We start from the raw sequence: 27,858 nt of genomic DNA, 5'->3' as shown, positions 1-27,858 counted from the left end.
GGAAGAAAGCGTGTCTTCGACAGAAACAGACTAAACAATTCATAGAAAGCAACAAGGAAGTTAAGCGAACAAATATTTGTAAACAGTTGAACCACCAATATCACTCCGTACTAATGGAAATAATATTTCAAGTTCTGGAATTTGTGTCACAAGGATGGCTTCGTGGGCTAGTTGGGGCGGAATCTTGATGATGATGATATCTGGATTTTAATGGCGCAAGGCATGCTAAGGGCAAAGAGCGCTAAACAAAATTGAATTCATGACAGCGATGTGAAAGTAAAAGTAGAGGGTTTCAGTAAACATACACAAACTAAAACAAGCTAATGAAGATGACTGGTGTAAAGGGCCAGGTTGTCATGATGCATGATAAGAGATGAGATGTAAAAAATTGACATCGGTGAGAAACTTAAAAACAAGCTTGGTGGAAAACATGGGCTCGGTTCTTAGAAACTACAATGGGTGAAACGGAACGTGTTGTCTGTATAGTTGTGGTAAGTGTTTGCGTCGTGTTGTGTCAAGTGCCTTGCATTGGATGAGTACGTGGATTACGGATAGGCCCTCTCCACACCTTCTGCACATGGGTCTTGGAGATTCAGTGAGCAAGTGCGAGTGTGTTGCATGTGTGTGGCCTATCCGTAACCTTGCTAGGGTCACTTAAGTGTGTCTGTTGCGTGAGTCAGTTGTGTATCGTCCCAAGTGTGGCTTTATTACATGTAGCTTGTTGTCTGACTGTTCACTCCAGTGTGTTTGCCATGTTTTACGTAGGTGTTGTCTGATGACTGGCTTCATGTCAGTGTACGGTACTGTTGCTATGTCTAGAGTGTTTCTCAGTGCAGCAGCAGTGGCCATTTCATCAGCAAACTAATTGCCCGCGATGCCAGCGTGCCCTGGAACCAAGCAGATGGTGACATTCAGACCTGACGCATACGCCAACATCAAAGATTTAAACACCAGATTGACAATGTAATTTTGGAAGACCTTTGGGATGATAATGTACGCACGACGCTTAGTGAATCCGTGAAAATGATGGAGTTTGCGATATTATGTTCATTGATGTGATTTAAAACAAGGAGTATACCTTAGGCCTCCGCTGTAAAATTGCTAGAATTCAAATTCATGGTTTTAAAAGCACTGAAATTGGGTACGGATGCAGCACAAGATACTGCAATGGATTTTTTCGAAGCATCAGTAAAAAATTCTGTTGCGCCATATTTCGCCTGGAGATACATGAAATGCTGCAAAACGGCAGTTGGGGGCACCGCGTTTTTCTTAACTTGCGTAAACGACAAATCACACAATACAGGACGAAGATGCCATGGGGCTATAGAATCAATGAGAGATGTTGTAAAAGTGTCTAAAAACGAGACAGAAACTTTAGAGGCTTTCTCCCTCGCCCTGAGCGAGAAAGGCGCAGAAATAGATGGACGATTTAAAAACAGTTGGGATGTAGATGTATCGTTCAATATAGACTTATTGGGATGGTGAGACATTGATGAAACTTTAGAAGCATAAAGCAAATCGACATACTCGCGCTGGTAACACTCGACGTACACACTGCCACACTCGACGTACAGACATTGCACGGGGCTAGTCCGGAAAGCACCAGACGCAAGTCGAAGGCCCAAGTGCTGCACTGGGTCGAGCATTTTCAAAGCAGTTTCCCTTCCTGAACCATAGAAAAAACTCCCATAGTCTAACCTCGAGCCTACCAGGCTGGTAAACACTCGCTGCAGAAGTTGTTTGTCAGCACCGTACGAGTGATGCGACAAGACCTTTAGAATATTCAGTGTTTTAATACATTTTTGCTTTAGTTGTTTGATATGAGGGATAAAGGAAAGTTTTTCGTCAAGGACTATACCTAGGAACTTGTGTTCTTTTTTGACCGGTATCGAGACACCATTCAGTTTGATGTCTGGATCTGGCCTGATCCCACACCTTTAGGAGAACACAACACAAGTGCTCTTAACTGGGTTTAGCTTAAAACCGTTCTGATCAGCCCAGCCAGCTACCTTATTAACACCAAGCTGGACTTGGGGTCCGCAAATTGACATATTACACGACTTAAAAGATATTTGGACATCATCTACGTACTTTGTACAGGAAATGGTTCGTGGCAATGCCTTTCGAAGTGAGTTCATCTTGACTATGAACAACGTACAACTCGAAACGCCACCTTGAGGCACACCATTTTCCTGTACAAAAACATTTGAAAGGGCAGTACCAACTTTTACACTAACTATGAAGAGTGTTAAACAGATTGCCCGAAACACCGAATGATTTCAGGTCGCTAAGTATCTCGTATCGCCAAGCAGTGTCGTAGGCTTCCTCAAGATCAAAAAAGACCGTAGCACAAAACTGATTGTGGACAAAGGCATCCTTTATATACGACTCAAGGTTGACGAGTTGGTCGTTTGTGGATCGCCCCACCCTGAAGCCGTCCTGGCAGCTCTCGAGAAGACTATTGTATTCTAAGAAGTACACGAGTCTCCTGTTAATCATCTTCTCGAGAAGCTTGCACAGGCATCTTGTGAGGGCGATGGGTCGGTAACTGGCGGGAGAAGAGGGGTCCTTACCCTCCTTCAGGAACGCACCTACAATAGCCTCCCTCCAAGATTTCGGAATGTGCCCCGAAAGCCATATGTTGTTGTATAAGTGTAGGAGTGTTTCAAGAGTACCTGGGTGTACGTGTTGTATCATTGTGTATGTAATCTGATTTGCACCTGGAGCTGAAGGTTTACATGTACTCAGGGCAGCCTTCAGCTCACAGAGAGTAAATTCAGAGTTGTAACCAGATTTTGACCTGTTATTATCATGTAAGGACTTCTTTTCACAGCGGTTTTATGTCTCAGGAAAGTGTTTGTGTAGTGTGCAGAGCTGGAAACGTGTTGAAAGTGTTGTGCAAGTGTGTTAGCCTGGTCTTCCAGTGTGTCGCCTGTTGTACTAACCAGGGGCAGGCTGTGTGTCGTTTGTCCTTTTAGTTTTCGTATTCATGTCCAGACTTTGTGTGTGTCTGGGTATGAGTTATTAGATGTAAGGAAGGTGCTCCAACTCTCTCGTTTTGCCTCACGGCGCACATGTTTGCCTAACGCCTTCGCCCGTTTGAACAAAATAAGGTTGCCCGACGTGGGGTATTGTCGAAGGATACCCCACGCCTTGTTCTGGGCCTCTCGCGCCAGCCTACAGTCCTCATTCCACCACGGCCTCCTCTGATTGCACGGCGCACCAGAGGCGTGGGGAATGGACTTCTCGGTGGCGTCGAGGATGTGCGCCGTGAGGAGTTGGGTAGCTTTTTCAACGTGTGTGTGTTCAATTGATGTGTGGTGTAGTTTAGATGTTTCTGTAAATGTACTCCAGTTCCCTCTATCTTCATTGAACCTGTTATGGGAAGATGGACTGCTCGGGCCTTTACCTAAGTATGTCAATGTGGTTGGGAAGTGGTCACTACCATATGGGTTAGTGCTAACGTCCCATTCTAGAGAAGGAAAGAGTACTGCAGAGCCAGTGGCCAAATCGAGGTGTAAATAACTTTTGTGTCCTATATTATGGTATGTAGGCTTGTTTGTATTGAATAAACATGCTCCGGAAGATGTTAGACATTTTTCGATAAGGCGACCTCGGGCATCTGTGCGAGCAGAGCCCCAAAGAGAGTTATGTGCGTTGAGGTTGCCTAAAAGAATGAAAGGTGTGGGTAGCTGATCCACAAGGCCCTCGAAATCCGATCTCAAGAGCTGGAAATCAGGAGGGATTTAAACTGAGCATAGAGTTATTAGCCTGTTGAAAATTATGGTACGAATGGCAACAGCCTGAAGGACGGTCTGTAACAGGATAGAATGACACGCCAAGGACTTTCCGACAATAATGGCCACACCCCCGGAAGATGTACCACCACCAACCCTGTCCTTCCTAAATACCTTGTAACTATTCAAAGAGTTTGTATGTCTGGAATTTAAGTGTGTTTCTTGCACACACATGACACTTGGCTGATTGGAATGCAGTAACTCAGACATCATCAAGATTTTTAAGAAGGCCTCTGCAGTTCCATGCATATTTTCTCTTCCCATTATTGAAGTTAAGATCTACTGGAGTATGTGTGTGTTTACGTGTCGGCTTTCGGGGCTTGTCCTCTTGGAAGGGGCTTTTTTATTTTCTCTACTGACCTGGACGCCGGAGCCCGTTTCTTCCGCTGTGGTTCATGCCGGAACGGCTCGACGTCTAGGTCGTCATCTGAGGGCAAGGGGGTGCCCAGTGGACTGGGCCCCCTAGACTTGGACTGGGCACCCTTTGCGGTGCCCTTCGTTTTGGCCGCGACCGCCGAGGGCGTCAGGAGTGCCCCGGGTGGCACAGGCGGTGCGGCGGAGGTGGGAACTGCTGCGGTTTCCTCCAGCTCCATCTCCTCCGGGCCCTCGCAGGCGCTTCGGGCCGGTGGAGAGGACGAAACAGTGTGTGCAGCAGCATCCCCACGAGACGTGGTTGCCACCACAGCCGCTGCTGGCTCAGCGAGCGGTGCGGAGGCGGGTTGGGCTGCCTGAGGCAACCCAGAGGGGGGTGGGGGCGGGACCAAGTCCAACTCGCGGTACTGGGTCCCCACCGAAACAAGACGCCGCTCCGCCCCCCGGCGAGCTGCGTCGGCGTACCTCCACAGGGGGAAAGAGGCGAACCTCTTTCGCGTCTCAGGGAAGGAGATGTTTTCGGTTGCTTTTGCGTGGATTATCTTCTTCTCCTGGTGAAACTTCTCACAGCTGCGGGACCATGGCGGGTGCGGCCCCTGGCCGTTTGCGCAGGTCAAGGTGGTGGAGTCACACTTTTCAGTGGGGTGGTCGTGTGCGGCGCATTTTGCGCCGGTCTGTTTGCCGCGGCAAGACTTACAAGAAGTCTTGCAAGAAATCTTGAAGGGCTTAGCAACGAACGCTGACGACACACAATGAGAAGGAATGACAAGTGCGGAACTACAACTTAGTTTTTTTTTCCGTCAAGAAAGACATATTAACCCCGAAACGCCCAAAAAGCTGGCCAGAAGACTCTGACAAAGCATTTATCTCGTGTCCTTCTACACCCGTTGCCCCAGATACTGTTTTTTTTTCTGCCAGCGCTATAGGTGGGATTGTGACACAGTTGGTATCATGATGGTCAATTTCAAGCTCCTTGATAACCTCCCGCTTATGCTTTTCTGTTTCCCTAGATATCAGTAAACACTCCCCAAACAGCGAAACACAAGCACAAAATTTGCAGTCCGAAGCTACATGGCCTGAAACAAGCATTTCCTACGAGGTTCATATGTTTCCTAAGCAAATCGCTGATGCATGTACCCGTCTTGCCGATATACGTTTTTCCGCGATACATGAAGAGAGTAAAGAACAAAATCAAACAGACGGGAGAAAACAACGACTTTATTATAATCAGCAACTTGTTCTCTGTGTTTTGAGCAGCCCACATAATTTTTGCCCCGCCATTTACCATCGGACACAGCTTCAAAAGTTTGTCAGGAGCAGAGTAAATTACTTCAGCGCATGTGCGCTTACCAATCGTCTTCGGTTATGCGCAACTCTGCTTATATAAGAAACCCCTACAAAACTTTACTTCGTCCATCTTATCTCTGGGCAGTCCTGGTTACCCCATTTTAACAATTTCAAAATGCATGAGCTACTGATGTCACCAAATGCTGCAGGTACCAAGCAGACACATGGCGGTTAAGTTTCTTGATATATTTTATTTTACAAAAAAAAATGTGTGTTGACTGCACGAGACCCGTGCGTCCAAATTGCTGGTTGTTTATATCTCCAACCACACTAAACTGGTAAAACGGGGTGTGGTCACGTTTTGTATAAGCAATTCCTTTTTGACGTCATGTGTACATTCATCGGAAATACATTTTATGACTGAAATTAGCCTACTGCTCGGTATACGCAACATTGCGTGACTTTAGTGGCTCGCGCCCTATTGAAAGAGATAAAAATGGTAACGTGGACCTCCCGTAGCCGAGGGGCAGGTGGGAAAATTTTGTAGTGGTTTCTTACTCACACAGGGTTGCTCATGACCTTCGTAAGATTGTTGTGCGCACAAGCGTTTGAGTGATTTCTCTGCACCTAACAAACTTTCCAAGCTGTGTCGGATGGTAATTGGGGGGGGGGGGCTGATCAGTTCGCTGCTCAAAAAATCAGAGGCAACAGTTTGTTCAAGATAATGAAGACCTTGTTTACTCTCTCCCCTCGGACTTTGGAAAAATCTTAATCAGCCAGACGACGAGATGCCTGAACTATAGGGTAAGGGAGCATAAGAACTTCGTGGGTAAGACTTGTGTCGGGCCACCTATCTTCATACTGCTAAGATTGTGCTTCTGTTCCGTTGTTCGAAGGGTGCTCAGTGGTTGCTAGAGAAAAGCATAAGCGTACGCGGCAGATTATCGAGGCGCTCGAAATTGACCCTTTTGGACACAACTCGGTCGTCATGCCATCGGTTGGGCTCTCACAAAAAGAAAACACTGTATGGAGCAAAGCATGTAGAATGCAAGGTGCGAGATACGTGTTTACGTTAGGCTGCATGGGCCTTCTTATTGGTTGTTTCTGGGATGATATGTATTTCTTGTCTGAATAAATAGCATTGCTATCTCAGCGCTTGTTCTTTCTTCTCGTCCTTGTGTGTCGTCGTCTTCATGCACTGTTAACGCTTTCATAATTTGGTCGATTATTTTTTTCATGCATACTTCTGAAACATTTGCTTGCATTGCACGTGGTGATGTTGCCGCAGAAACAGTTAAATCAAGCCATTGAATCGGAACTAAAGATTTTCTGAAAGCTGTGGTTCATCCTCTCGTGGCTCACTAATAGGTGGCTGTGATTAATATAGATGATATTCTTTGAGGCGGGCATGAGCACTGCGTGTTTTGGTTGAGCACAATAAGAGATATTGTTGAATAGCCATACACCCGGAATGTCGTGGCTGGAATAAGAAGTTGAGGAAGGTGGACAGATTCAGGGCAGTCACACTGAGAATGTTGTATTTGAAGTGATGAAGCCGCCGGCCCGGTTTTGAAAGGCTCCCTTGCACATTTAGGTAAGCTTGTTATGCATTACAAATTGCTGATGCATGTTCATGTTTGGCCGCTACAAATGTTAGAAACGCAGGCGGGTAATATAAGACCTAGTACTGGATTACAAGACCTAGCGTAGCTGAGACATCTGAGCTGAGACATCTGAACACGTGTCCTATTACAACTAGGGGGTTGTAGGTGCTTTGGTGTATTTCAATTATATGATACGACTATCCCGCCCACAGTTTAACTGATAAGTGTGCTGTGTGGGTGAGAAATTGCGGCCACTCATATATTGCACTGTTCAACGACATTTATAACTCAGCATGTTTATGAGAAAATTAAAACAAAACGATATAGATATCTCGTTCTATATTTTTATCAATTCAAGAAGATTTAGGGTCTACCCAACGAACCTATTGAAACAAACTTCGGGAAATTATTTTACGTCTGCTATATAGAATCTTAGCATCAATTTACCGATCGACTTCCATCAGCTACAAAACAATACCTTTTTTTCCAGATGAAGAAAGAATAATGAGCCTCTTTACAAAGGCGCCCGTTTGAGGCATCTCTTTGTACTGAGCGAAATATACCCAACGAAATATATTTTACTCATCAAAAGTGCGAAGAGTACGTGAAAGGAAATACATATACACTTCTTGCTAAAAGCCAACTTATGCAAAACGTTCAATGTTTTACATTTCGGTTCTTCCCACGCAGATAAAAACAAGTTTACTCAATTCAAAATTTGGAATTCAATCGAATTCAAAATTCAAAATTTGTACATGAATGGCGAGCGCGCAATATTTTTAATCCCCTTTTAGTGCTGCTCTGTTATCACATGCGTCCGCTCGAAAACATGCTTGACAACCAACACAAAAGTTACCGCGAATCAGTTGTGAAGGAATTCTAATGCACGTAATTTTCTGAGAAATCGGGATTTTCCCTTTCTGCTTGTCTCTACCAAGCTATGAACAAATATTGTTGAAAACGTCCGTCAAACAGAAGAGGTTGCATGGTTTAGTTCTTCATATCTGTAAATACGAGATACTTAACAAAAACGAATTTAGCCTTTATTAATAAACCTCTTTGACTTAGCCCTTAATAATAGACCTCTTTGACGCATGAGAAAGATAACATTTTTGCTCTGTAGCTGACACAACGTATACCTCTAACGAACAAAAACTCGCCAGTTGCCCAGCAGCTTACAAAAAGAAATGTTCTTACCCATGACAGATATAAATGCCTCGGTTGGTGATGATGCACTTAGCAACACTGATATATTTATTTTCGGGTATGTCGGGCAACCAGGCTGAAAAGCTCCTCCATTTGGATAAAAGTCGACATGGCCTAAAGCACCAGTAAGTCCTAGCTGAAGTTTTCTTATGTCTCCCATATTTGTATGGATGACATCCACAAACGTAGCATCACTATGGGATAGTGCCACTCCCGTGCCTTCAAATAGCATCCCAGCTGGATCCAACCCTGAAAAAAGTGGAAAAAACTTGTTCATACGGAATATCCCAAGGAAGATCTACATACGGCAATAAATATTGTGCTTTTAAACGCCGTTCCATAAAGCTTCCAAAAGGAGTAGTTGTGACCGTTTGCTCGAGGTTTTATATACGCTCTTGCATAAAGGAAAATTCTATTATACTCTGTATATAAGCCATTCTGCAACCGTTTTTTTTGTGATCTGGCGATGAATTCCTGTACTAAACAAAAATGACAAAACGAAACTTTCACTCTGGATGTAGTGAATAGGGTAGTACAGGAACACGAAGCGCTATTTTTTATTGGTAAAATCCATTTTTCCTACTCCCCCACGAAATACACATCTCAGTAGAAACGATATATTTGTGAGGTGTTTAAGGTGAAAGTTTGTGAAGTAAATAAAAAAATGCGCTAGCTTACTTTCCGCAATTGATCTGGGAAAAAGGGGTCAGTGAAGGCCCCTAAATCTCAAAAAGTAATATTGCACATATTGACGAATTGTATTTAGCGGGTATGATACCGGCCGCGAAAGTTTCTGCTCTATCCACTAGGTTTTAATGGCGATGAATTATTAACCATCTGGTGATTGTTTAAACTCCGCCGGAGAGAAAAATCACTCAGCCAAATTCGGTAACGCGGAAATCTTTTGAGATACTTTTTTGAGAATACAAACTTATTGGCTCATGGTAATATACACTTTCTTCAACAACTCTTTTCTTAAATTGTATATCGAATATCGTGAAGTGATAAGAATGGAGGTAGATTTCGAAATCTAGTCTTTTATTGAGCTACACATTTGGCACAAAGAACATTGAAGTATTTTTTCGCATTCGACACATCAACGCCATGACGTAATTCGCCCTTGGTGTGGTTGCACCGTTTTAAACCCTTGCATCCAAATGTAAAAGCGAAGCCATGTACGATGTTAATACTGTCCTGGCGTTACTTTTAAGACAGAAAACAAAAACTCCTGCAAATTATAATAACCAATTAATTAACATTTCGAATGGCTGGTGGATGTAGTGAGAGATATTTTATCAAACACTACGTCTGAAAATGTCATCCATCTGTGGCACAAATGGGAAGTTTTCTTCGCCTCGAGCCCCAAGACAGCAGAACCAGGCGGTGATGGAAAGGTAATCGCCCATACGATATCGATAGCTGAGCCACCAAGCATAATAAAAACCAAGCAGACAAATCAGATTACAAGAGGAACAGTTTATACAGGTGGGCACCGCTAGATAGTGAAAACGATGTAGGTGGAAAAGAGTACTCAGGGAATTCGTTTGAATGCGCTAAATATGTGAAGCATCTTCTACTGGGAGTAGAATGAGGGTACACATTTCCGGCTATGGGTTCTTTTACAACTGGACCGCTGCTCCATAATAATGGTTTATGCCATTTACCTTTCCACAAACCAACCTGGGTGACCCATTGTAGTACCGTTTGATTTTTGGAGGCAAACGCTTGAAGTGGATGAAATACGGAAGTGTTTGCCAAGCACGCGAAACATGCATTTCTTACACTCGTCAGATGATGAATGAAGGGAATATCATGGTAGTAATCAAATCATGACGAAGAACGAAAATAGCACTGGGGTTCTCACAATACGGTGGTACCTGAGCTGACATACCAGTACAGCCATTTCGGTGTTCAAGGATACACTAGTGCTTCTGCCTTGCGCTCTCTGCACAAGTCTGCATCAATGATTCGTTAGCTAAATCTATTATTTACCAATAAGGTTTCTTTCTATTAAAGAGCAATAGCTCTATTGTTAACTCATGATGACCTGGAGCTGTCCTTTCCAGAATGATGCCTTGTACACAAGCCCAATCAGTTTCCAGTGATGACATTTGGGAGATAAACTATTGGTCGCACTGACAATCTTAGCAGCAATGCTAAATCACTACCTTGAACCACGGGGAAAATGTTGCTTGGTGAAATCTCAAATGAATATTAAAGAATACTTTACCACAAAAAAAACCTTGTGTGGACGATATTCTATTTGAGAATCGGGGAAAACGATCGTGCAGCCAGGTGTTACGATTAGACAGGAAGAAATCAAAGCCGCAATGAAGAGTTTCGTAATCTTTGAAAAAGTAGTACGCACAAAAAAGAGTTGTACACTATCATCGCCATTTTCATCATCAACCACTTATTTAGGCAAACTGCAGAACGAATGGTTTGTTATTGTCCTCCAACCAATCCTGCCCTGCGGTGCTGTAGTCCGATCTTTACAGTCATGTTTTCCTATTTTTTTTACCTTTAGTAGGGTATCGGCCTTACCGTTCTCCTAGCCCTTTCATCAGTATCCACCCTATTAAACTGGTGGTCCATTGGTTGTTATTTTAATAACTCCATGGCCAGCTCACGCAAATTTCTTCGTTTCTATTTCTTCCCTGATCCTGAATGCTCGATTCCTAGGCATAAGTTTAACCAATACCATTATTCGTCCCATGCACCTTTGGGCCCACCTGTTTGCTTTCCAGCTCTGTGATAAGGCGCCAAGTTTCGCTCTATGTGTTATTATCAACAGGACACATTGCTTGATTATTGTTGTAATGAGCGGAAATAGGTGGCTTACTTTTCATTATCTGATAGTGTTTACCCAATGCAAACTAGCCGAAACCTTTTCTGCGCAACATATACTTCACGTGGTATGGTTCCACACTGACAGCACCTCTGAAGTAGTAGATTGTTCTTGATTTATTGTTCCCATTCCTGAGTTTAAAATGGCGATTTTAGTACTGTGTATTGGTCTTTATAATAGATATCTTCGCATTTATTTGTAGCACAACCGCCAAGCTTTTATTAGAAGGGTATAATCATTTTTTTTCAGCTGGTCTACCCATTCACTGGGCAAGACTACGTTGTATGCAAACCTCAAATTGCGGAAGGATAATCCGCTTAACCGTACAGTTGCATTGTCGCAGTCACACATACCAAATGTTTCTTGGAGACCCATTGTGAACAGTTTTGCCGAAATGGTGTTTCTCTGTCGTGCATGCTTTGTGCTCAGTGACTTTTCAAATTGTTACCAAGTTTTATCCTACATATACATCTCTTATATGTGTCATCTTGAAAACTTGGCACCAAAACAAGTGTGGGTAATTCATCATTACACTAAGCTAAACTATCCCAGAGGAAGACGAAAATTTGTTAAAGACTCAACCTTGCTTAGGAGACCAGGAACTGGTTACAAAAGGTTCGTATCACATTATCCCTTTGTTAAATTTGTTCGTATTGTGGGCAGGTCGCGATTATTGGGGTTCTGGAAACATCCGCATTCTTTGCAGAAGCTTCTCATCATATTCATATAGACACAATTGTCGCTGGAAGTCGAGCAGGGTTCAGAAGCGCTAGCTCATGCAAGGTCAACACTCGCCGAATTTTTTCACCGGGTGCACGTGCGTTTGACATTAGCCCATGCTATCAGAGGCCGCCCAAAACAAGCCAAGAGCAGCCGTCATTAAACAAACCGACCAAGGCATGTACAGTGCTTCCGTATACAAACTTATTTGCTTGTAAATTGCTACCCCCCCCATAAAATATCTTCAAAAAATTTGGCGCAGTGTAAAATGGACGAAGTCTACTGGAGCTGAATTACAGCGAATGGCTATTTGATTGTATATAATCTTCTAAAATAGAAAGTCTGAGTCGAAATATATTTTTTTTCTACTGTAAGCAAATTCAAGACACTGGCGGTTACACACACTCCCATATGCACACTCTTGGGCCTTCCGTTATATTCCAGGACAGCGCTTCTGTATGGTAAGAAAAAAGATATTTTCTACAAAATGAACCCCGAAATATGATTGGACGTTCAAAGACACAAATGGCGTACAAGGCACATGAACTTCGCGCATGGACAGCAGCGAACGTCCTGGAGAAGGGGGGGGACCCATTCCTCCTACCAGCCTCACGCTCCCTTTACACATGATGTTTAGTTTGCGCCATATATTTACCGAGAAATATGTTTACGAAAAATGTTTGCACAAGATGTTTTACCAAGCGACATACACAGATAGACAGCATTCCTGGGGTTTTGGCTTTATCACATACACCTGTTTAGCCGGTCTGCTTGACTTGGCCTGGTATAGGTATAAAAGTTGTACACCGTATCTTAGGCAGAAGGGTGGTAAATATAACTAGACATCCTGAAGTTCTGGCTTGTTGTTTTCTTCTTTTCGTCGGTTGCAATACTCAAGGGTTTAAGAAATCTTGACACTTGTTGCTAACAATGAGAATGTCTAGAGCTATGTGTGGGCTTCTGTAACCCGGCGCCGTTATAACTCCTTCCAGAAGTAATTCCTACTTTGCTGCACAGAATTCCTACATATGCTCTTGTTTATACAGTGTTACAACTCCAGGCTGCCTGATTTTGATACTGTTGAAGGGCGTAGCACCGGATCTCTTTTTTTAGATTTGTATTCTCAGCTGCACACGGGAAATGATAGTCGCTTGACGTAGAGCTGCCGCAAGTTGGACTAAATATTTCATTTATTACTTGTTTATATACATCGCGTCAGAAGGATCGTGAGTATAAATTCATTTGTGTTTTATAAATTCATCACCACATATTCCGACTCTAAGGATGCATCACATAAAAATTCGAGAAAGCTAGGGGCACCAAAATCGATACAGCTAATGATCGATCAAAACGTCAAATGTGCCCTTGGTATAGAAAACAGTTAAAAATTAGAATAGCCCTTTCTGGAGCTTGTGGGGACCACGCCATAGGGAATACGTGGGAAGGCGCCATGCCTTCTGGGCTGGAGGGTGTTGCTCGGAGCCACTCGCCATGAGATGTTATCTTCTCCCTCCACGCCAGTGTTTGCGGTCACCGATCGCGCACGGCCGGACTCGACGCTCCTTTCGAGCGATCCTTACTGCCTTCTCAATACCTTCGCCACGCATACATTTTTTTCTGACGCGTAGTGCGGCGGCTGACCGCACGAGGGCAGCACCATCTCACTGCAAGATCCGCCGGCTCCGATTCGCCGCGTCTCCGGCGTGGCCGTCTCCTCGATTGCCACGTGCAGGTCGGCTCATCTCGAACGTGGTCTTAGGATGTACATCGGCAGCTGTTTGTTCGCGGACAGACGCTTGTGGTTCTTGGTGTGTAAAACGTGACTTTCCTGTGTGCGCACCATTGCGCACACTTGTTCGTCGACAATATGGGTGTTGACGTTTTCTGACTGCGTTCGATGACCTCGGGAAAACCATGCATCCGACATATTCAGGCATGCTGACTGCAATAGTGTAGCATGTTTTATTGTTGCCTGCCACTGTGACAGTCAAATCAAGAGAAGACACCGGGTGTGTCGTACCACCAATTTTCTAGTGATGACGAACTGTGTTGGAAGTGGATGAAAAATATTTCACGTGAAAACCTCCTCATCAACGACAAGTCCGCATCGACTGTAGTGTGCAGCAAACACTTCACAAAAAGTGACTATGTTACCATATGTCGTATCCGGAAATTTTGCGTACACGAGCCGTCCCCACGGTCTTTGATTAGTATCCTTCGTTTATTGTCCCGGCTACGAAGAGGCCGCGTAAGGAACCTGCAACTCATGGCCCCTCGGCCATCTCGGCTGCTCGCCAGCGGACGAAGCGGAAAGCGGAGTCACCACCGTTTAACTATTGGGAGTGCGCAAGGCTAGAGGAGCTTACCGATAAAAGGTGTAGAACTTCCACGCAAACGAGCGATAACGATGCTAACCTAGCAACTGGTTACCTAACGATTGCAAAAAGACTTCGATCACCGGTTGCATATCAACGCTCAAAATGCGGAAGTCTCGCCCAACAACTTGCCAGAGGGCAACAAAATGTGAAACACTGTCACGAAGACAAACACTGCACAGCAGTAAAAAAGATTATTACCGATGCGCAGAATAGTGACAAGAAAGCTGTTTTTTTCTCTTCCACCAGATTAAGGCCTATGGCATGGAGTGACCCAGTTATTCAGAGGAAGTTATAAGAGAGTGCGTGATTTGGCGCTTTATTTCGCCAAAACGCTACGATCACGCACGAACATCTCATCTTTTGACAGTTCCAGCAAAGTGTACGCTTCATTGGTATGTTGGTCCAAGCCCAAATTCCCTAGGCATGATCAATGCCATAAAGAAAGGCTGCTTCTTGAGGCCTCCATTCTGAGCAACAAGCACAACATGGCATCTTTGGTTGTGGACGAAACTTCCATCAAGCCAAAGTGTGTCTATGACATGAAAGCCGACGCTGTTTCTGGTTGCAAGGACAAGCCTGTTAACAGTGCGGCACGCACCCCAGGTGAGGCTCTTGCAAACAGAGTATTGTGCTTCGTTCTTTACGGTGTCACCAATTCCTACAAGGTTCCTTGTTCCTACTACTTCACAAAGCAGCTAAGCGGTAGGGACTTGTTTGCATGGACAAAAGAGGTAATCCATGCAGTGGAATCATGTGTATTCCTCATTATCAGAATCGTGAAGGACAACTACTCTGCAAATGTAACTATGTTTACGTACACGGGCAATGGGAATTTGTCAACTGTTGTCACTCACCCACACAATCCAAATAAAATCATGTTTCATACTTTTGACCCTTGTCGTGCGCTCAAGAACGTGCGCAGCACATTCCTGGAACGTGAGCGTCATGAGAGAATTAGGGGCATCTCTGGAACGGTTGTCCAAAAGCTCTACTACTTTCACAAGGACAAACTTGTAAAACTGCTACGAATCTTGACCAGGAAGCATGTTTATCCATCAAACTTGTGGCAGGTGAACGTGCTTCAGACTGCTCAAGTATTTTCTCTGCAGGTAACTGCATGCAGCCTTGTTTCGTCTCAAAGAGAACCGTGGTGGAGACCCCAGTCCCTACAGTTACAGGAGAGCCAACCAAACCATTTTTATGAACATGATGAAACATTGGTTTGACGTTCATGACACAATGTACAAAGGGAGTGACCACAAGAGGCCAATATCTAACGAGGATGACCCTAGACTCCTGTGGCTTGAGAAGACGTTCACCGACTACGTAAACGAGGTACAAGATGCCTCACTTGCACCAGAAAAAGGTGCATTCACAGAGCAAATGTTTCAGGCTTTGTTTTTACGTCGAGGGCCACAATGGACGCAACACGGTTCCTTTTAAGAAGGGGTGTAAAGTACTCCTCTACCAAGAACGTTAACAGGGACCCTGTGGAGGCACCTGGCCATCTAAGGTCCACGTGTGAGGGCAAAGACATGCTAGATGCATTTTCAGTGACGGTACCCCTTGAGAACTTTGTGAAGGGCAAAGCCCTCTGTTCGAAGCAAATGGAAGTGGAGGACGCTGATGCTGAGACGCTAGCGCTGAGTGTGCCACCAAGAAGTGATCGGAGACATCGAGAACCTAAAGGACAGCTGTGTGATCCATCACCGTCTGTCCCGTACTCTGGTCTGTTGTACGTTGGTGGATACTTAGTGAAACTCGTCAGTGAGTTTGAGTGTGATGCTTGTGCTACGATGCTTATGACTACAAAAAAAGGTGAACCTTTGTATGTTCTGTTGCACAGCCAGGACAAAAGTGCACTCCACTATCCAGACCGTATGTTTTTGGCCCTGTTGGACAACAGTGTTGCTTTCTTTGAAAAGGCGGCTAGAAAACTTCCACGTACAAACGTGCATGAAGTGCTGCAACTTCTGGTTACCCCACACCTCGAACAATCACACATTCTCCTCTGCCCAGAGGGTGTAGACAGCATGCACGGAAGGCGCACAGCTCATTTATTGCAGACAAAGTCATCAGACTTCTTCTGGTTAAATACACCAAGATGGTGAGCGGCAGAAATGGAAAACCCCTTGCGTATGTGCACAAGCCGTCTAGAAAATATTTAAAACGATGATGAGTATGTCATGGAGGTTCGCTTTATTTGTAGCATGCATTTATGTTATATGTGTTTGTGGTAATTTGTCGTGCTAGCGTGGGGTTTTAAAAAAAGTATTAGCGCTCAGCTCGCAAAGATATTTGTTTATTCAAGTTTTATAGAACCTTACGACTAAATAAATGTTTCTTTTTCTCTCTATGAAGTTTGTGTGCTGTAATGGATTACTTTTACTTGTGACAACACGCATTCGCGAAAATCCGGGTAAGCTGCCAGAATGGTTGCGACTTGGTAAGCGGTGCTACCAGAGGTCGGCTATACCCTTTTAACCACATTACACGAAATGACCGAATTGAATTATTTGGATCAAACAAAAACTTAAATCTTCAAGAATTCAGGCTTCGCAGTCGGTTCTGATCGTCGTACTGAGGGCTGCGGCGCGCACACCCCGCCTGTGAAAGAGTTCGGAGGCGGCGGCAGCGGCGACGGTCTTAGCGGCGTTGAGCATGCAGCGCCGACCTCGCACTTGCAGCGGTCGGCGGAAAGATGCATCAATGCGATGGCCGTAGAGCAGGGCAGCCAACTTGCGAAGCCACTTTTCCCCTAGGTCGGATAAAAAATTCCCTAGATTTCCGTAGATAATTTCCTAGTGCGGGTATTAAATGTTTTATGTAAGAAAATATGTTTGTTGTATGCAAAAGGATTTATAGATTTACTTTTACAACATAATTAAGTATTCGTTCGCAAGTAACAGTACAGAAGGTTAAAAATGTCGCTGTACAAACTGTAGTTTTTAAATATTTTGTTTCATCAAAACACAAAGCCCGTAGACAAAATCAAACGTAACATATACCATTTACCAAGAAAAGAAAACTAACCAACCTGCACGCACACAGCATTACAACATTTCAAGAAAAATTATAGATTACAAAAAAAATGCATATAAGCTGAACACGCATTTCGGCTGGCGCAATGGTTATTAAAAGTTGCCGCTCTGACCAATGTAGCAATCACCGCAGACTGACGTGGACAAAATTACCTGAGCAGACTGCGATTATTTCTATATTTGTGAGAGCGGCAACTTTGAAAGACAATTGCTTGAGCACAAGAATGACGTCACAAAACAAGAAGATAGGAACACGTGGAAGCCACGACACACAAAATAGACTGGGAAGCCGCATAAGTTATCGACAGAGGAGAAATGGCTGTTACGCTGATATCCCGGGTCTTTGGTTATAAAAAGTACAGAAAAAACCCTGAACCACATTGCAGGATATCTCCTTCCAATGTATGTAAGATGCCTGGGGCGATGACTTCGGCGCACCCAGTGAACAAGGTTTCCATACGGAAGCCAAAACGTCTTTTTTTGACGATTTTAATAAGGCTTTGGTCGGTGACAAGAAGTTTTTAACTATGAAGCTCTTACGATAACCCGACCATACGACGTTTCGTCAAACCTTAGATTTCGTTGAACACCGCAACTCGCGGCCCACGTGTTGATTTGGCAGTCGTAGATCAGAGTGCCACGGAAGTCTCTAAGCTCGTTATTCCCATTTTATACTGCTCGCTGCCACACACCTGGGTAATATGTGACAAGGGGGTGCGCTTTTACACTATCGGGCCACGGTCCTGCACCTTTGGAGCAGTTTAGAGGGGAGTTAAAAGAGAAAAGAAGAAACAAACAAGAGACGGTACGGAGGGAGGCACGGAGGGTTCCCAGCGTCGAGTTGCTTTCTCCACGTGGACGCGAAAAATTTCCCTAGATATTGGTATATTTCCCTTTTTCCCTAAAGACAACACAAATTCCCTAGATCTGACGGCATTTTGCTAGTGTTGGTAGCCCTGCCATAAAGGGAGTGCGGGAAGACAGCGTCGAGTCCAGCCGAGGACCGTGGGACTTGGGGGCATCGGCGCCCGACGGATGGCACTAGTGGACACAGAGCGGTGGACTCTGGTGATGCAGTGCGGAGGCATGCGGGCTGTGTGTGTGTGTGTGTGTGTGTGTGTGTGTGTGTGTGTGTGTGTGTGTGTGTGTGTGTGTGTATGTGTGTGTGTGTGTGTGTGTTTGGGCCCGTATGGGCGGCAACAACCAGGTAAACTATGTGAGTAAAGAGTTTGCTTGTGCACAACCGTAGTGTGCCTCGTTTCTAGGCATGCCGTAGAGCGAAGGCCGACAACTGGCTCTCCCGAACGCGGGGTAATTCCAAGCGCACCCGAGGACATTTGATCTCTGCGACGGCCGGGAAGAGGCTCACTGTTCCCAGAAGGAAGCGAAATTTTGGCAGCAGGTTAACAGGGGCATACAGCCTGTAGATGCATGCTTTGTTAGACAGTTTTGATGTCGGCGGATTGGTTTGCTTAGGTTTCGCGATGGCTGCAGATGCCTGAATGTTTTTAGTTCGTTTTTCTCTTCTTTGCGTAGTGGTTAAACAGGGTATATTGATAGTGTATTTAAAGGTTTCAGGGATATTAGTCGCTCTTGTAATTTGACGTGTCTCAACAAGGGTTTTTCTGTATGTTATTGTGCCTGTAGTTCAGCCCCTTTGGTCGTATATATTGTCTAGATGTGTTTTTTTTTGCTTCCATTGTAGATTTGTGTGTGTGGTTTGTGGTGTGGTGTACGTTGTTAGCGCGGCTTGCTCTGTATATTCGAGTCGGCAATTTGGCGTGGTTGAGCCAGCTTTGTGTTGTGTAGTTCGCTGTGAATTGCTCCTACCCCAAGCAGAGAGACGGGAGAGTGGCCACAGGGCCCGGAGGGAAACTCAGCGGCGGGCGTCGTATAGAAGGAGGCTGCGGATGAGTTGCACCTCAGTTGCGGATTACGTGCGGACCAGTTGCGCCCTTCGCTTTGAACTATCTCCCTCCTCACCTGCCTTTGCAACCTCTGGCCGCGGGCCTCTGGACGTCGGCGCCCCAGGGATGGCGCTAGTGGACGTAGAGCAGTGGATAGTGGTGCCGTGCGGAGGCAACTGCACAGGAATCGGGTTCTGAACTTAAGAGAGTTTTTTTGGTGTGTGTGTGCGTGTGCGTGCGTGTGTGTGTGTGGGTGTTTGTGTGTGTGTGTGTGTGCGTGTGTGTGTGTTTGTGTGTGTATGTGCGTGAGCGTGCGTGTGTGTGCGCGCGCCCGGATGGGCGATAACGAGGTTTACGATGTGAGTGAAGCCATTGCTTGTACACATCCGCAGTGTGCCTGGTTCCTTGGCATGCCATAGAGAGGAGGCCAACGGGCTTCTACCAGAATAAACTTCGTCTCCCCGACACCAAATGTGTTCAGTTAGACAACAATATGCCAATACCGCTTTTACAAACAAGAAAACAATCCTTATGGGCGTAGCTGGTATCCGTGGTGATGATCAGCTCCTAATGTAATTTCTCTTTGAACAAACTGAACTTGTAAGTTGGTATATTATCCGCATTCATAGCGTCGGACAAAAGAACGTAGCTTACATAAAACCATCATCGTGTCAGTTTGACTTCCGGAACAGGGGCTTCATCTGCAAAGTTCGCTAACCGTTATTAAAATATATTAGTGGCAGACTATAAAAGGGAATTGGTTTTTCGCAGTTTGGTGTTACTCAAGTAGCAAGAAGAAGATGATAATCTAAAAAAATACGTCAGGCTTAGAATGTGATGTTAGCAGGAGACCATTGCATCTATTCCGACGAAATAAAAGAACTCGTTGAAGTAAAAACTGTGCACTGCACTTGCTGGATACACTGGTTTCGAATTGATCATTCACCGTTACGCGACTAATCTTACTTGGGAGGATACTGACCGAAAAGCCAGACCAAGGGAGCACAGGGAACAAGTAAAGAGAAGTAACGCTCTTCAAAAACCGTAGTTTATTCCGAGCTTTAATATTTGCATCACCTTCGATCTCCGACTTTCTAATCCGAATAAGTATATAAATACCCCCCCCCACCTACCCACAACACAGTTTTCATTCCGATGAAGCCGCTTTACTCGGCACCGCTGCGGGGCTCCTCCTCACCATGGCCGAGATTTCCTCTACAACTGCTAACCCACTCGCCACCACCAATGCCCCTTCCACAATTTCCGCAATCGGTTGACAACGGAAATAGCGCCATTACCAGATTATTGCAGAAATATAATGAGAGCGCGAATGGTCGCGAAACCACCGAAACCGCCGCCACCGAACATGTAGCCGCCGTTGCCCCGTTGACTCCGAAATTCGACCTCGTCAAGTAGCTGCACAATCCTGCCGGTTAAAGAGCAGCATTTCCGGTTGGAACGCCGGTGTGAGAACTGAAGTCATCTTAAGCTTCAAAGGTTTTCTGAGAGACATTTCCGTTCATGTATTGCATGGGTAAGCACGCGCCTATTACCGTTTGCCGGTTGACGCGTGCGCTGGATGGAGGTGGAAGGAGGGGGTTGCACAAACAACTGGGCTTCATGTCGTTGCCAATGACATTCCCGTTCTTCTGGTGGGAGACATAAACATGATAGTGTCATGGATCAATACTCCCTGTCACCTATCCTCCTTAATCAAGGTGTTTCGGCCTGGGTTGGTGTGTTATACGAACAGTAAGATGCCTACCACGGGGAGAGAAATGGACAGGCACATGTTTGTCCGCTGGAAAAAAGAATCGAGCACTTCTAATTTTAACTCTCTATTTGACGGATGCATGTAATTTGCTTGGTGGAAGAACAGCGGGAATGGCAAAAGCATGGGCAGAAAAATAGCGTGAGTGGGAGCGGAAATAAGCGAAAGCCATTGCCGCCTCTGTTACCGCCTCAAGTTCAAGCTCGTCGAGCAGCTGCAATCCTTCCCAGATGAAAATCACCTCCGCCACTAGGAACGCTGACGTGGGGCGATATTACGTGCTCTGGTTAAAAGGCTTTCAGAACGACATATTCAGAACGACATTCAGAACGAACAGGCCTTCCGACGCATAGACTTTAAAGCGTCCAGACGCTCCATAATAAGCGGTAAACCATCATCAGGACGGTACGCTTCGCCCATGCTCAACAGGCGAGCTACAGAAAATGATTTGTAGCATTGCATCCGTCGTGGTTATCCGGAGCGCCCACGGGGTATCCGCAAATACAGTTCGCATCCTGGTGCAAATGACTCGGTCTGTATACAGGTACATACGTGTACGCCTGGCGTCGCTAAACCCGGCTCCAGAGTCTTCCTCTGAGGTCCTTCCCTGAAAACAGCCAGCACAGGGCGTGGTTGGCTCTAAATACAGTGAACAGTCGTCCATATAGATAGCTGCATAGGCTGTGGAAAGGCTAAACGAGAGCAAGACACTCCATTTCCGCGTATCAATAATTCTGCTCATCGGAAGAAAGGCGCCTGCTGGCGTAGGCAACTACACAACTCTGCCCTGCTTGGTGTTGTGCTAGAATAGCGTATACAGTCGAGTCCACTTATAACGATACCGTTAAGAACAATATATCGGATGTAACAAGGAACAGCTTAGGCACCATCAACTTTTGTATTTTTTCTATGGTAAAATAAACCGCTTTTTACAATGCTCCAATGCCACGATATCGGATATAACGATTGAATCCGGTTATACTGTGAGCCATAAAGGCAACACTGTTGACTCTAACGACGTGGTTTTGCAGCCAACTAAGGTAGTGTCTTTGTAGGAGGCCCAATGCGTGACACAGTCCCTCGGGGACTTTGTTTATGCCAAGCACATTTACCTCAGCTACATGAAGCACATGTACATCATCTTGGAAAGGAATTGGTTCACACGCAGCAAACAAAGGGAACCGACTGTGGCTTCTTTTTCGCAAATTAGTAGTAGCACGACCTTTCTGGCATGCAAATAAAATGTTTTGAGCTCTCTCCCGTCTTTTCATTTCGCAACCCGCTTATAAGAATTATCGGTTATAACGATGGGATTTTCTTGGCACTTCGATATTGTTAGAAGTGGACTAGACTGTATAACATGGATGCTTGCGTGAGTGCGTATTTTGTTTGGCGCGAATACGTCGAAATGGGTAATAGTTCGATGCGTTCTCAGGAGCATTATCCACATGATAAAAGCCTTCTCTTGACCGGGTCCGCAGGAAAAAGAAATATCTTCCTTAAAAAGTGGTGTGAAACGGCTAACGACATTTGGAGAGTCTCGGAGGAAGAAAATGAGGAAGAAAGACTTTGTTTAATGCCTGCAACAGACACAGTGTAGCCACTCGTCGATCCCAATGTCACCTCTACTCGGGCCACCCCCTCGCTAATCTCTACGGGGATGGACGCCGCTGCTCCGTAAGGGAGGACGTCGCGCTGAAGCTTTCGCTCCGGTGCTGCTTTTCGAGGGCTGCCAGGACTTGCCGACCGGCTGATAGTTGGATGTCCTTGTTATAACTGCGCACTGCTCCTTGGATCCACGGTGGTAGGTCTGTCCTGGTTGCAGCCTCGTTAGGTCGCACTACACAGTCCCACAGGGAGTGGGAGGTCGATGACCTCGCTTTGTCACACAACAAGCACGTGTCATCCGTATAGAGTTGTGGCTGTATGTGTTTCATGACGACCGGGGCCATCAGTGAATTCGTCCGCAGCTGTCGGAACGTCGACGCTTCCTCCATGGTTAGCGGGGGGTTAGGCGGTACCAGCCCCCTCCAGCCATTTCTATAATATTTGGTGATACCCTGAAATGTATCGTACGTGTCCTTCGTCTCGGTCTACCACTCCGAAGACGGTTCCACTGCTGCTTAGCGGCCAGCTAACCTTCGCGCGTCTGCGTTTGCCGTCTCGTTGTGATTGCTGGCGAGTTCAGGTACCTCATTCCCCGCATGGGCGGTGAAGCACTTGATTGTCACATTGCGTCCATCCACGTTCCCCCGCTCGAACACCTGCACTGCTCCACAGCACAGCCAACCCTTGGCGAAATTGCGCACCGCGCTCTTTCAGTCGCTAAGCACCATCGTCATCTCTGGGTCCCCGATGGCCAGGACGATGGCCAGCTCTTCCGCTCATTGCGCGTCTCTCGTGACGATGCTCGCAGCCTTCACCATGACCCCCGTCTTCCCGTTTATCACAACCACCGCGAAGCACCGGCGGTCGCCACACTCCGCGGCGTTGACCAATCTCGTGCCCGGAGCATTCAGGTGATGTTTCAGCTCAGCCTTCTCTCTGGCCGCTCTCCTGTCGGCGTTGTGGGTCGGAGCCATGCTCTTGGGTAACGGATACACTCGGGCGCCGTTTCGGACTGCCGCCGGGGCGTCGCGCTTTTCTTGGTTGCCGATGCTCTGATGGTCGGCCGCTGTCTCCATTCCGAGCCGTGCGAGAATGGGCCTCCAAGTTCACGAACCCCTGAGCAGAGGTAGTCGAAGTGGTACGTGAATATATCTACTTAGGTCAAGTTGTGACGCCAGATCCCACTATGAGGCAGAGATAATTAAAAGCATCAGAATGGGGTGGAGTGCATACGGCAGACTTTCTATGATAATGAATACAGCCTACCATCGTCGCTGAAGGAGAAAGTGTATGACAGCTGCAGCGTACCGGTACTCACCTACGGGGCAGATACTTGGAGGCTCACTTAGAGGCTTCAACCTAAATTGAGGGCGACTGAGTGAGCAATGGAAGGTAAGATGATAGGTGCAACATTAAGAGACAAGAAGGGAGCGGAGTGGGTAAGGGAACAAGCGCGTGTTAAGTACATAATAGTAAAATTCAGAAGAAGAAATCGCCGTGGGGAGGGCATTTAATGCGAAGGCAAGTCAACCGTTGGTTATTAAGGGTAACAGAATGGATCTCTAGAGAAGGCAAGCGTGGCAGCGGGCGGCAGTAAGGTAGATGGAAATATAACGTCTATGGGTTTGCGGGGATAAATTGGTCGCAGGTAGCATATGACCGAGATATTTGGAGAATAATGGGAGAGGTATCTGCACTGCAGTGGGCGTAGATAGGCTTGTGATACTGCTGATGATGATTGCCTTGGCCAGAGATATCTGAGCATGACTTTAGGAGGGTGCCAAATTGTTGCATATGGGTAGAAGACCAGCCTGAAGGAAGAATCGCTGCAAACAGTTCCGGAGCTCCAGGGGAGCGTGGTGGGCGGAAAGCAGTCCCTTGCGGAGAGTCCCAAGGCACCATAAAAGTTTCATTGTTTCAAATAGGCGACGTCAAACTGGACATGAACTTGGGGCACATAGTAAATTCACAATAGGCAAGGTAGCTGATTTCGGCGGATAGCCACGACGGTGTGACGAAGTGATATATTAACAATATTAAACCGGAGGTTATGGGCGATATAACGATGTCACTATAAGACACCGGTGCGGTAGTGAACCATTGGAAGTATGTGGCAGCTCTAGGTGGTGAATGGGCATAGTCTTTGGAGCACAAACGTGTTAGCGGAGGGCCATCATTTTACCGAATAAATGGTTGCAAGGGATGAATTGCGGCGGTAGAGCAGTGAATAAGGGCAGAAGGATTCTCGACAAAGCAGCGCCGAGAAATACGCCGGGAGCAAAGAACTCCAGTACTGTAAACACCAGAATTGTATGCCTGCCACAAATCGTAATACATGTACTAAACCAACCCGCAGCGGTAGGAATACCACGATCGGCGACGCAGACGGGCATACTGGGTGGTGTCAAAGCGTTGCGCAGGCAACAGGGAAGGTCGGAACTTATCACAGAAACACGAGTCGCGGTATTTTCTAATGCACACCCATGTACACCGTCCTCTTAAACATCGAGTATGTTTTGCTTCGCAGTGAACTTGAACAGACAACATGGAAGCCGGTTCGGAAATGTATCGCCAGCTCTTTGAGCTTCGTCTAGTTCTATGATTGTGGGTGTGGGTTGAGCGTGGGCGGATAACGGCGGTGAAGTGTACAGAACTGACGCGTTGGGGGACAGTTAGTGACCGGTTTGGTAGGGCTGGACGGAAGTGTCGAAGGCTTGAGATTTACGTAGGGGGTGTTCCTTCCGGGATGGCCATCGAGAGTTCGGTTCGAATTGTTTGGGCGCTGCGAAAACATTCGGTTGTTACGGTAGCAAAAGATACGTCGTGGCCTTCTGATGTTAAAGCAGATGGCCTTTTCTGAAGTTCCCCAATCTGCAGGATTTGTGCAGCAGTAACTGGTGGACCATAAAAGCTCCCTCGTTGCGTGATCAAAACACGTGTGAGAGATTGTCGGTCTCGAATGAGCGTTTATGCGCACAGGTGGGATACCCAGATACCCCAGTTCCCCACAAAGGACATTTTTCACTACAGAAACTGTTGGGAGAGGATGGCCGATGTTACCACGCGATGCAGGGGCACGAGAAATTGTTTCAACTTCGAAGGGACTAATCCTGTTTTGATTTTGCAACGCCGATTCTCATTAAGAGGGGCGAAGGTGTCCGGACGGTGAAAACGGTTCTTCAAACGAGGATGTGGTAATCTTGTTGGGAAGCCTCGGGAACTCTTGGACAATGCTCTGGCAATTAGCTTGTCCGAACCGGCGGCATCGTGCCGGCATGTCGTCGACGGTGAAGCTGTTTTTAAAGGGGTAGATTCAAGGCATCGTTAGCGCTCCTTCTCATAACATAATTATCTTTCTAGTCAACTTTCTAGCGAAATGTGCGCCCTGAATTTACATGACGTAAAATGCAGTCGCACTCTGTGCACCAGTTAATAGCTCTTTAGGGCAGCCAACTGACGTTCAGCAAAACTGCCGATATTAGCATGTATTTTCTCCTTGAAGCTGTCCCCACTTTTCATGGTTGCTTCATTAGTGTCCCAGCAAACACTGGAGGTACTTTTAAGATTCAAGGAGTCGTTCGACAGCGTGCGCGTTGCGTTCCAGCAATTGTGGCTGACAATATGCTCGCATATTTGCAGCCAGTCCTCAGCGTCAACGTTATTGGTACCGCAGAGCATTCAGAGATCACGAGGGTGAGTGAGGACGCTGACCGGAGGGTTGGCCACGGTCGCTGTAGCTCGTAAATCGGAGGTAAACCGCTACGAAGCTTCATTGTGCCTGCTGGGATTGTTAAAGCAGATTAATAGTACAAGACGATTCATGTGAGCAGACGAGAACACGTGTGTTTATATTATCTAGCGCAGAACATACACCGCGATAGTACGCGTCGGCCGTTGTGAGCTTCCTATCCCAAAGGACTACTTCGTTATCCTGTTTTCCTAAGCTCATAGGGATGGTCCAGTTTCTGGGAATCGACCAAAAACCCTTCTAATATCAAAAACCAGCAGCTTCATTCATTCATTATTCATTTATTGCCAATGTGCATCTGCAGTTCATGGTGCCTTCTAGCGGAGAAATTTAGATGCGACGAGCCAAAAGACTTCCTGAGTGTACTTCAGTAAAACTACTTATATTGAAATTTTTCGAATTCTCGGCACCTTGTCACATTCGAACCGAGTGCTTTAAAACCCCTTCTGTCCTCTGTTTGGAGGAGCAGATATGCCACAGAGCTGCATTAACTTGAAGACATAGCTTACGTACCAACATTCTTATGTTCATCTAACACACTTTGGTCATCATCACCTCATACACCTTATTTATCCAGTGTGGCAAAATAAACACTCTAAAAAAACTTCTGCAGTAGTGCGGGTTCTTCCTACTCATCGAAAAAAGAGCATTACGTTTGCCACACGGGAATGCGTGCAAATAAAAAAATGGAGATTAGGTGTTACTTTAAGGTGTAGCTTTGAATTCGCACTTTATAAATAAAAATCACTTTAGGCTTGTTTGTTCAATGTTTTTGCAATGAGCAATTTGTAATATTTCGTGTAAAACATTTTAACGTGAATACCAGAATTCGAAGAAGTACTTTTATTTTGCTGTGCGACATTTACACGCATAAATTATTCTGTATATTTGTTATCAAATCTACTTTATTTTTAGAAAAGTCAAAAGATTTACTGATGAAAATGCGACAATCCCATATTTAAAAGTATGGAAATGCGATGTTTCCCGACCTCTCACTTTTCGTATCCTAGAGGACCTACTGAGCCGCAAAGGTGTGAGAAACTGCCTGAGGAGAGAAAACGAGTTTACGAATATATGTGCATAAATTTAAATTTTATTTCTTTTCCCACTTCCTTCCATTATGAAGGATTGCAGAGGTTTGTTGCTGTACCCATGAAATTTTTAATACTTGCGCTCTTTCCTCTAATGTAAGCTTTGAGCCAAATTATAGCAAGTAGTGTAATCATCTTAACCAAAAACACAGCTCACAAACACGGCTGCCAGGCGACAATTCACCAACCACACTTCCACATTTGAGTGGCAATGATGTCTATATAAATAAGGCGTCAAAGGGGTGATTCTCTGTTTCGTTGCACCATTTGAGCCATAGCCTAGGGGCGACTATCCCTAACAATATTCCCACTACAAAATGTTATTTTTCACCAAAGTTCTGTTCTCGAAAGAACTGTGTTTGTGCGCCTCAAAGAAACAGGGGGTTGTAAATTTGTGCATAATAATCATACTCTTTTACGCCACCCTGCTGAAAAAAAAATGGTATATCAGTTATCGCTTTGTTTCCAACGGTACATGAA

The 27,858-nt window shown here is 45.6% G+C and overlaps 1 protein-coding gene across 1 annotated transcript in view; it reads right to left on the bottom strand.

The window, feature by feature from the left end:
- Positions 1-27,858, bottom strand: part of LOC144148169 (pancreatic lipase-related protein 2-like) — a 139,888-nt gene that overhangs the window by 25,687 nt on the left and 86,343 nt on the right. The window contains exon 7 of the mRNA XM_077679749.1: positions 8,258-8,515. Coding sequence (XP_077535875.1) covers positions 8,258-8,515 — 258 coding nt within the window. The remainder of the gene's footprint in view (positions 1-8,257; positions 8,516-27,858) is intronic.

This window comes from Haemaphysalis longicornis, unplaced genomic scaffold (assembly GCF_048455015.1).
Source record: "Haemaphysalis longicornis isolate Haplotype H1 unplaced genomic scaffold, Haemaphysalis longicornis Haplotype H1 scaffold_8, whole genome shotgun sequence".
NCBI lineage: Eukaryota > Metazoa > Arthropoda > Arachnida > Ixodida > Ixodidae > Haemaphysalis > Haemaphysalis longicornis.
The sequence above is the reverse complement of the archived record's forward strand: the minus strand, read 5'-3'. Positions and strand labels throughout refer to the sequence as shown.